Source organism: Zonotrichia albicollis, chromosome 2 (assembly GCF_047830755.1).
Source record: "Zonotrichia albicollis isolate bZonAlb1 chromosome 2, bZonAlb1.hap1, whole genome shotgun sequence".
Classification (NCBI taxonomy): Eukaryota; Metazoa; Chordata; class Aves; order Passeriformes; family Passerellidae; genus Zonotrichia; species Zonotrichia albicollis.
The window spans coordinates 43,969,631-43,979,567 of record NC_133820.1 but is presented as its reverse complement, the minus strand read 5'-3'; the positions used below and the strand labels follow the sequence as shown (position 1 = coordinate 43,979,567).

Below are 9,937 nucleotides of genomic sequence, written 5' to 3'. Positions count from 1 at the left end.
GTGAATGTGAAAAACGCTAATCACTTGTTTTTTAAAATTTTAAAAGTTTTATAGTAATAAAATGGTTATAAAAATAATAATACAATTAGAGTAATAATAATTTGGACAATTTGAATTAGGACAATATTACACAATAGATACAAAGAGTTACAGATGTCCAGGTACCCTTTTCTGGACAGCACGAGCCTGAAAAAGGACACCTGTTAACAAAGGATTAACCCTTAAAAACAATAGCCTGTTGCATATTCATACATCTCATACATGATGCATAAATTCCATTCAAACACAGGATTCTGTCTGGTCAGTGTCAAGTTCTTCCTCTGAATCCTAACAGCACCTTCAAGGCAGGAAGAAGTTAGTTTCTTCTGATAAGGGAGCAATAAATTATTTTTCTCTGCAAGATTTAGGTGTCCTGTGGCTGCTATCTCGCTGCAAGCCCTTTCTTTAAAAAAAGGTATCCTACATAGCACAGTTTCTATTTTAACATTTTTTATAACTTAAAACTGTATTAGACACATTACTTAAGAGAATCAATACAGCATTACTTTCTAACACAACACATATAATATTCATTTCAATATTTGAGAAAAGCCAATCATAAAATAGGTATTTTTCACAGTGAGGAAGGTCGAGGAGTATGAGAGAGTCACTGCTCCCTGGGAGAAGCCCAGAAGGACGGGAGAGTGGCTGAAGCCCGCCGAGAAGCACCGCATGCCACCTCCAGATCGCGCTGCCTCTGAGGTTGTCCCAACGATCAGTAGGATACCGTATCCCCGCCACGGGGATCCCTTGTGTCCCAACACGGGATCCCTCTCGTGGCCACGGAGCATCCTTACTCCCACTCGCGGAGATGCCATTCCCACGTGTCCCGCTAGGAGCCGCCATCCCATAGAAAGAACTACATTTCCCAGAGCCGCTTACGGCCGGGAGGCGGAAATGGTGGGCCGAGTCGCGCATTCTGTTCCGATTGGCTGACCCGGGGCAGTCTGGGCGGCCATTGGCTGGCAGGCGGTCACGTGGGGCGGCGGGAGGTCACGTGGGGCGGCGGGAGCAGGCGGGCTCACGTGGGCCCGTGCGGGAACCGGGAGCGGGCGCCGGGCTCGGGCTGGGCTCTGGGGAGCGGCCCCGCCGGGCCTCGCCATGCTGTGCGCCCGGGGCGGGTGGCGGGCCCTGCGCCGCTGCGCCTCCCTGCCGCGGGCTGTGCGGCTGCGGGTGCGCGAGGCGCTGGGGGCGCGGGAGCCGGCGGAGGCGGTCAGAGTGCAGGTGTGTGTGCCCCCCGGGGCCGCTCAGAGTGCGGGTGTGTGTGCCCCCCGGGGCCGCTCAGAGTGCGGGTGTGTGTGCCCCCCGGGGCCGCTCAGAGTGCGGGTGTGTGTGCCCCCCGGGGCCGCTCAGAGTGCGGGTGTGTGTGCCCCCCGGGGCCGCTCAGAGTGCGGGTGTGTGTGCCCCCCGGGGCTGGTCAGAGTGCAGGTGTGTGTGCCCCCGGGGCCGCTCAGAGTGCGGGTGTGTGTGCCCAGGGCGCCCGGCCCAGCCCGGAGCCCGAGCGAAGGGGAGGGCCTGGAGGGGCACGGCCCACGCCCGTGCTTCAGCGAGGGAAGCGGGAGCCCTGCAGAGCGCTTTGAGCTCCCGGATCTGCTGTGCCGAGCCGCTCCGTGTGTGCGTTCTCCCGCCCTGCTGTCGCAGCCCGCGGAGCCTTGGGGGCTCTCGGCATGTGCGGAGCAGCGTTGTCACCGTGTTGGGTTGTGCTAACGTGCTCTCCGCTGCGTTGGATTTATCTGTTCCGGAGAGCGAGCCATTGCCTGTGTGCTGTTGTTTTTAAAACTTTTTCACAGGTCTTGTGCCACGTACCTCCAGGTTTAGAGCAGTGTTAGTAGAACCATCGGTAACACTTCCCCTGACGTTTGTATTTTGCTCCTCTTGTGAACCAAGATAGCCTAGAATTAATGGGCATTTTAGCTATGGGGCACTTTTCCTTGGCATGGGATTGTTCCCCTTTTTTGTGCTGTTTGCAAGTGGCAGAGCGGTCGTTGCACACACAGAGTCCCTGCTTCCATGCAGGGCTATGCACTTGTCAGTATTTCTGGACGAATATGAAAAGGACTGGGGTACTTGGTAACAGTTTTAAACGAAACTGAAAGAGGATACATTTAGATTTATAAGAAGGAAATTTCTCACTGTAGAGGGCTGAAGCACTGGCACAGGTTGCCTAGAGAAGATGTAGCTGCCCCATCCCTGGAAGCGTCCAAGGCCAGGATGGGCGTTGGAGCAACCTGGTCTAGTGAACAGTGTTCCTGCCCATGGCAGTGGGGTTAGAACTGGATAACCTTTAAGGTCCCTTCCAGTTCAAACCTTTCTGTGATTCTACTGACCCAAAAACCAGTTTGTAGCACGCTGGTATTCCTGCTCACACATAGGTTAATCCTAATAGGGTAGGAAGAAGCTCATCCAGTGTTGGTTCTTTTTGGATGTAGTTTGATGAATAATGCAGGCTAGAATAAACCGATGCTAAAGTTTGCAATACTGTCATTCCTCCACCTTCCCTGTCCTCCAGACCATTGCTGCTTTGCTCTTCCCCTTTGCTACCAAAATGTGGGAGTTTTGTATTAAAATGGGCTAGGAATCTGGTCTGGCTTAAATCCAACCTTATAATGGCCAGGTTGTTGGAATCTGCAGTCTAATTGGTAGAGTCAGGGTTGTCACTTTTATTGTACATTGATTCTGGTAGGTGTGAAGTGGTCACAACATTGCTGCTGCAGCCTCTGCTGCTCCAATACAAGCCTGTGGGTATGCTTTTACTTCCTTTTGCAGGATGCAAGACTCCTCTTATTTAATAGATTCCAGAACAGCTTGACGAGGTGGCAAAAAAAGCTCTTGAGAATGTTTCTTTGCTCATTTTTGGTGTATTTTGTTAAGGAGTGTTTGTGGGGAAGAAAAATACCTGCCATTATACATTAAACATGCATCCAGTATAACATACGTGGTGTGTTCCTGGAATACAGAGGATAAGCACAAAAGCTTCAGGCATGTTACTGTAGGAAATATCTTTTACTTTCACTATACAAATAAGAGGATGCCCAGATGATGGTGTTTCTTGCATTAGTTCTTCCTTTGGGTGGTTTACCCTGTGACTCACTAGATTCATGTCTTTAAAATCTTCAGTGGTTCTTACATAGAGTATGGAAAGCATGTTATACAAGCCTGTGTAATGCTTTGCCTGTGCTAGTAGTAGTTCTTAAAACTATAACACACTTTACTTCTGGTGCTGTTTAATCTTGGTTTGTTCTGTCTGGGTGACAGAAGTAGATGGATTTGCATTCGTTTGCCTGGTAAAAAATCCCTAAAGCACTTGCCCAGTTTGAAGTCATTGGGACTATTTGGTCCCTTCCAGTTAAGAAAAAGATGAGACTGTCTGGAAAAGAGGCATTTTGGTTGTTTAATCAGCACTGGGTTTAGTTCTCTACAATATTGTTAGAATTTTATCTGCAAGGCCCCTAGCAGATAATTTTGCTTTGAAGGCCAGCTTTGTCTCAGCTCTGCTGAGCTGAGGAGCAACTATGGGAGTTACATTTTGCATGCTATTACTATTGCTTGCTGCCTTGGAACTGACTTAATGTTTCCCATGAAAAAGTAATTAAAATTTATATGTCTTTAAAAAACTCAAATTAAGACATTTGGCCTGCACTGTACATGGTCAGTTTTCCTGTTTTGCTGTTACAAAGAATTGGGGTATCATTAGTTTTATTCTTTTCATGAAACTCAACAAAGTATTTCTAAATTTTTTTCTTAATAGCTTTTTTTTTTCTCCATGGGCTCAATGAAGCAGTCTTGTTTTTTGAGATGAAAGGAAAAACATCCGAGGCAATATTTTTTATTTTTGTTTTGCATGAATATGTAGTTTTTCATGTGAATCTATTGGCTGCAACATGCAACATTGTTTTAGCAGTCCAGCATTTTAGGGCACATAAACCAGTAGTGAACAGATTGGAAGATTTGAAACATTAGAACCTTACTACAAGGATGCAACAACAAAACTGATACTGGAAACCATCAGAACGGTCTTGAGTGTATTGTAATGAAGAATAGTGCATTACTGGTCTCTCCTGTTTTAGTAAGAAGAGTTTGGAAGCGACATCACCTATAGGAATATGTACTTTGCCAAAACACTTTACATCTTCAGAGCACTTCATTGCTTTCTGTATTCTCAGCTCCTCAAAGGTGCAGGTACATCTTTTTAATCCTTGCTGTTCTCAGGAAGAGACTCTGCCTCAGAAGGATGTCTCTGCCTGAGGATTCGTTTCTCTCTGCTTTGAAGTCAAAAGAAAAACTGACGTTAACTTTTTTCTTTTGGTTTTTTATTATCATTAATTTTTTTGCCTCTAAAGAAGCAGTTGCTTTGATTTCAGTAAGAAGATGAAGTAGGCTTGAAGTGGTGTGTCCAGCTCAGCTGGAAGAAGAGCATGAGCACACAGCGTTCCTGCCAAAAAATAACAGATCTCTTTTTCTTTTACCTCTAGGGCTGGGTTCGCTCTATCCGATCCCAGAAGGAAGTTTTGTTCCTGCACATAAATGATGGGAGTTCTTTGGAAAGCCTCCAGGTGGTTGCTGATCCCAGCCTGGAAAAGAGGTAGGTCCATTTGAAATAACTGGAGAAATACATGTGCTGAGCAGTGCTTGGAGGGGTCTGCTTAGGCCTCCTTCCCTGTGCCAGGGACTGGCCAGCCACGTTTGTCTCCACCAAGAGCCTCTTCTGATAAAAACCTGTCACTGTTTTCCTTGCTTATCCAACATTCCTGCCTTGTTCTAAATTCTTCTATAGCTTTGTGAGTCTCTTCCCATTCCCACCTCTGCATTTAATAATTTTTCATTTCGTCAGTTAAGCTCTATGGCTACAGCATCTCTTGTGATCCTCAGTAATCCAGCTAAATTAACAGGAATCTCTCTTCTGAATGTAGTTGTATCAGCACCTAGTTAAGCTGTTGTTTTTTCTTTGTCTTTTAGAGACCTGACTTTTGGAAGTGCAGTGGAAGTGCAAGGGAAGCTTGTCAAAAGTCCTCATAAGATGCAAAACATGGAGCTGCAAGCTGAAACCATTAATGTGGTGGGACCTTGTGATATTTGGGTATGTCACTGTAGCAGAAGGGGTAGGACTGTTAGAAATCAGTTCTTGAAGGGCCAAGTATCCAACAAAACATGCTTGAAACTGTATTTTCTTTTAAGTCTGAGTGATCCTGTAGACTTTGATTTGTCAGCAGTGTCTGTAGGGTGCATCAAAAGAGAAACATTGGATCACCATGAAAGCTCTTTCCTGTGACAGAGCCATTTCTCCATGGAAAATGTGCACAAGCTGACAGTTAGGAGTATGCCTTTGTTCCACCCTGAAGCACTTACCTGTGTAGGTGGCTTACCATGAATTGGAGAAACAGTGGAGCTGGCAAGACACTCCAGGTTGTACAGCTGGAAGAGCCATATCTGCCACAGGCACGTTCAGAACCAGCTTGCTGTTGCAGCAGTGAGGTGAACAGCTGGGTTTCAGAGGGGCTCAAAATCCAAAAGATGGAGTCTTTTAGAATGCTGATACTTCCTCTCATGTTCATGGATCTTGCTCTGCTGTATGCATTGTAAAATACACAAAATAAACAGAGAGGATAGGCAAATGCATCTAGTTCTTCTGTGCTCTGTAATGGTGATTGAGTTTTAGTAGGGAGAGATGGCATTCTGTGAATAGCAATAAAACTGCATGGACTCCCAAGTTCTCATCCTCTTACTTTGATTTCCTTGTTGTTTCCAGTCATTTCCCCTGAAAATGAGGGAGAGGCACCCGCTGGAGTACGTCCGACAGTTCCCTCACCTGCGCTGCAGGAACAACACGCTGGGCGCCTTGCTGCGAATCCGCAGTGAGGCCACTGCCAGCATCCACTCCTTCTTCCAGGTAATCCCCTCTGTACCCAGCCTCTCGAGTAGAACACTTCACCCAGGCTGGCTCTATGGGAGCAGGTTAGCAGGGAAGGAGCATGACAGTGGTTTTCTTTCCAGGCCAGAGCCTGGCTGCACCTTGGCCAGACTGTTGCTTAGGCAGTTGGTTATGTTGGTTAGTGCATCTTTGGCCTGTCAGTGTCTTTCCACCCATTTCCTGTTATTTATCCCTTTCACAGAGTTGCAGTATAATTGCCTGCAAGTGTGTGGTCTGTGGAACACAACATAATGTGATTGTGTTTAACCCATCCTCTGCAGTGACCTTATGGTCCTTGGACAGAAACCTCCACCCACATGGAAAAACCTGTGATGCAGGAACACAGACCAACTGACTCAGAGCTTCATGTTATTCTCAGTTCTTGCCTCTTACTGCAATACAAGTCTGTGTGGATGCTGTTGGCTGACATGAGACTCCTGGTCTGGTGCATTTGAAGCTCATGGGTGGGAGCCACCTGTGTTTTCTTAATGTGTCACTCTTAAGCTGTGAGCACAGCACAGACTTTTTGCAGGCAGGGGAGCAGTGAATTGGCTCTGATGCCAGATGTCACATAGATTCTAGTCACATGTGTGACTAGAAAAAGAAAGGTAGTAAGTCCTTTAGCACACCTGAGCCTTCTTTAAAGCTGTTCCTGGAAATAAGCATGTTTTAGTTTAGATAAGCTGGCTTTAGATAGAATAGAATCACATTCAGATAATTCTAATGACAAAATTCATCTGTAATAATTAGTGTGGCCTAAGAAACTGGTTAGAAATGATCAGATGAATTTCTGGTTCCAGGTTTGCTGGTCTTTGTTGCCTGCAATGGCAAAGAAGGTTTGCTTGTTCTGAGAACTGCCTGTGTGGATTTGCGTGGTGTTTGAATGAGTTTTGTGGGTTTTGTTGGGGTGGGGTGGGGGGTCCCGTGTCAGGTAAAGCTGCTGGTTTCAGGATTGTGCCTGCTCCCAAGACAGAAGCCAGCTCTGTTGGGAATCAGTCTGTGCCGGTGTCGAGCCACTAGATGGCATTGCCTGCAACGCTTTGTGCTTCCAAACCTGGACACCGCCGGCAGCCGAGGTACAAAACAGCCTTATTCAGGCTTTGCTTCTCCAAACCCCCTCCTGCTCAGGCTCTGACATACCTTCCTGTTTACAGTGCTCAAGAGCAGAACTCTGTTTTGTAATAGACTCTATCATCAATTTAGCAGCAGCAGCTACGCTAAAGTTATTTTTAAAGGAACAAGGCAAGATTTGGTCCCAGACCTGATATTTATAAATGCTTGTGTGAGAACTCTCCTAGTACCAGGAATGTCTGTGGTTTTATTCTGTCTCTAATGGAAGGAAGTCTTAAAATTGCCACTTGCATCATCCCAAGAATATTGCAATTTCCAACTTGACAATGTCAGAACATACCGTAGCTACAAAGTATAATTTGACCATTTTCACTGGGCAAAGCTGTAAGGAACTTAATGGTGGAAGAAAATAAGTGGAGCTGTTTGAATACACAAAATTATCAAGACTCTCTGTAACTTTAAAAACCTCTCTGTTTTAGCCTGTTCATTTCCAGGAATGAATGACTAGTGCCAAGTGCCTTTGGTTTGGATGTTGAAAGCTAAAATACCCTTTTTAAATCTTCTGAGAATTGTGGTCCATGTGGGATAGGAACATTGTTCCTAGGCACTGTAAGATAGTTGCATTGTGAATGGCAAATTCCATTCTGTACATTAAGTTCCAGGTTTGTGAGAGCCAGTAATGCAACTCAAATTATTTTAGAAGCTTTTATAATGGGAATTATCCAAGAGGTTTTATGGGGATTCTCTTATTTCAGACCTGTGCAGTTTGCATTACTTTCCAAAGCATGTAAGGGATCTTCTATGTGAAGTGTGCTTCTTTACAGCAACTGCTACCACTGTATAAGGAAATTAGGCATTTTTAAACATCTCATGTGGAGCTGGGAGGCCATGTCGCCAGCAGGGCCCTGAATATGCAGAGAACTGTGTGAGAGGCCTGCATTTTGTACTAGTAGACTGAAACTTCCTTCTCCAGGCAAAGCAAGTAGCTCTGGATCCAAGACTTCCTTCTGTGCAGTAACTGGATCCCAGTGAGGAGCCAAGGTCCTTGCACCTGTAACCAGGGTAGCCTAGAGCTGGCTGCAGGGACTTTGCTCCCTCTTGGTTGTGTTACTGTGCTCCCACAAAATGCATTGCATGTCCATATGAGGTTTTTGTTCCAAATTAATTTTAGAGTGGGCAGTAAATACTACTTCTGTCTTCCTAGTCCCTTAACAAGCTGGTGATAAGGACCAGGACCTCTCATGTGACTGGCTGAATTCTATTATTCTGGTAAAAGCTGTGCAGCTAAGATGTATCTATCCACTGAATATTGGGTTGCAGCTGATTTAAAAGCCATGGCTGCACTGCAGAGAAATCCAGAGAACAGGGGCTCTCTTCATTCAGCCTTACTGGTTTCAGAGGCCTCAGCTGGATTTATGAGCTATTACATGAATGTGTAATTCTGCAGGTACCTAGAACACGACCAAGCCAGGGTATATATACCCTGTCTCTTAAAATCAGTTTGACTTCAGTATCTTAGAAGGTGCAAAGTAGGACTGACACTTTATGGGTGGTTGGGTGTCTTTAAGGTCTCTTTCATCCAGTACATGAGTTTTGTCATCCAACACATTTGATCACTTCTCTTAAGGCAGCACACAAAGCGTGTCCTTGCCTACCACTGTCTTCCAAAAAGCTGAAAGAAACAAAGTGTTGAGGTCTTAGGGGCGAATTTGATTGAAACTGCCCAAAACTATAAAAATGCTGGAGGAAGTGAAAAGAAAGGAGAATGGTATGGAAATAGGCCATTGCAAAAAAACTCATAGTAATGACATAAATCTCTTTTGGTTTTGAAACCTGGAGGAAAACACACAGATAGTAAACAATGATGTGTAAATCAGGGTATCATTTAGTTTGTCTTCTGTTCCAGAAGCTGCCGAAAAGACTCCATGTGCTGTCCTGGCTGGGGGCTAATGGCCTAGTTATGTGTGCTGGTTGATGTCATCCTTCAGGGTGACAGCTGTTAACTTTGCTGTTCTGTCTGTTCCAGGATAATGGATATGTACATATTCATACCCCCATAATTACATCCAATGACTGTGAAGGTGCTGGGGAACTCTTTCAAATTGAGGTAAGTTGGGTTTCATAAAGTTTGTTTGGTTTGGTTTTTTTGTTTTTCTCAAAGCAGTTCTTGAGTTATTAAAGGCTAGAGGAAATATTTATCTTCATAAACCCTTTTATGTACTTCTGTGATTTTTTTTTTAATAAAGAAATCCTTTGTTTCAACTAATAATTTAGACAGTTAAACAGATACATTATCTTTTATTTTATTGCTATTTTGTGCATTAATCAGCACCTTTTGTACTGATGAGGTTGTTCTATTCCTGGTGCTGTGGAAAAATTTACAAAGAATAACAGAGGGAGGTGGAACATCTTAGTAAACAGAATGATGTGATCATAAGAGCCCAAGAGATGGGATGGGCCATTCAGGACAGACTACTACACTCAAGTATTTCTTAGCTTTGAAACAAAGAATATAATTAATCATGAGATAATTCTTTAAAAAAAAGTCAGCAGTATCTGAAACTCCTTTTCACCAGCATGTACATACACGTTTCTCCCTACAAGCTGCTCCTGTTGTATGTTGGAATTCTCCCCCAATATTGTCAAGTTTCTCCATAAACCCCAAATTACTGCCACAATCTGTTGTTATAAGAGTACTTCACATCATGGGTCAGAACCTCCTGTGAAACTGAAACACAGCCATAACCACTAAGATCTCCCCCACAGATTTCTCATGATTCCTGACCCCACAGTCATTAATCATACAGAATCCCACTGCCTGTCATACTTCTGTATCTGAAATTCAGTCTTCTGTCTCAAACAACGGCATCCATTGCCTCGTATACGTATTGTCTCCAGCTTTGCTGGTGATTCATCTGT

At 44.8% G+C, this 9,937-nt stretch overlaps 1 protein-coding gene across 2 annotated transcripts in view; it reads left to right on the top strand.

Annotated features, from left to right (window-relative positions):
* Positions 1 to 1,024: 1,024 nt before the first annotated feature.
* NARS2 (asparaginyl-tRNA synthetase 2, mitochondrial) overlaps positions 1,025 to 9,937 on the top strand; it is a 48,884-nt gene continuing 39,971 nt past the window's right edge. For both annotated transcript variants that reach the window (XM_005485816.4, XM_074535015.1), the window contains exons 1-5: positions 1,025 to 1,263; positions 4,512 to 4,621; positions 4,996 to 5,116; positions 5,786 to 5,926; positions 9,045 to 9,125. In XM_005485816.4, coding sequence (XP_005485873.2) covers positions 1,141 to 1,263; positions 4,512 to 4,621; positions 4,996 to 5,116; positions 5,786 to 5,926; positions 9,045 to 9,125 — 576 coding nt within the window. In that variant the 5' untranslated portion in view covers positions 1,025 to 1,140. The remainder of the gene's footprint in view (positions 1,264 to 4,511; positions 4,622 to 4,995; positions 5,117 to 5,785; positions 5,927 to 9,044; positions 9,126 to 9,937) is intronic.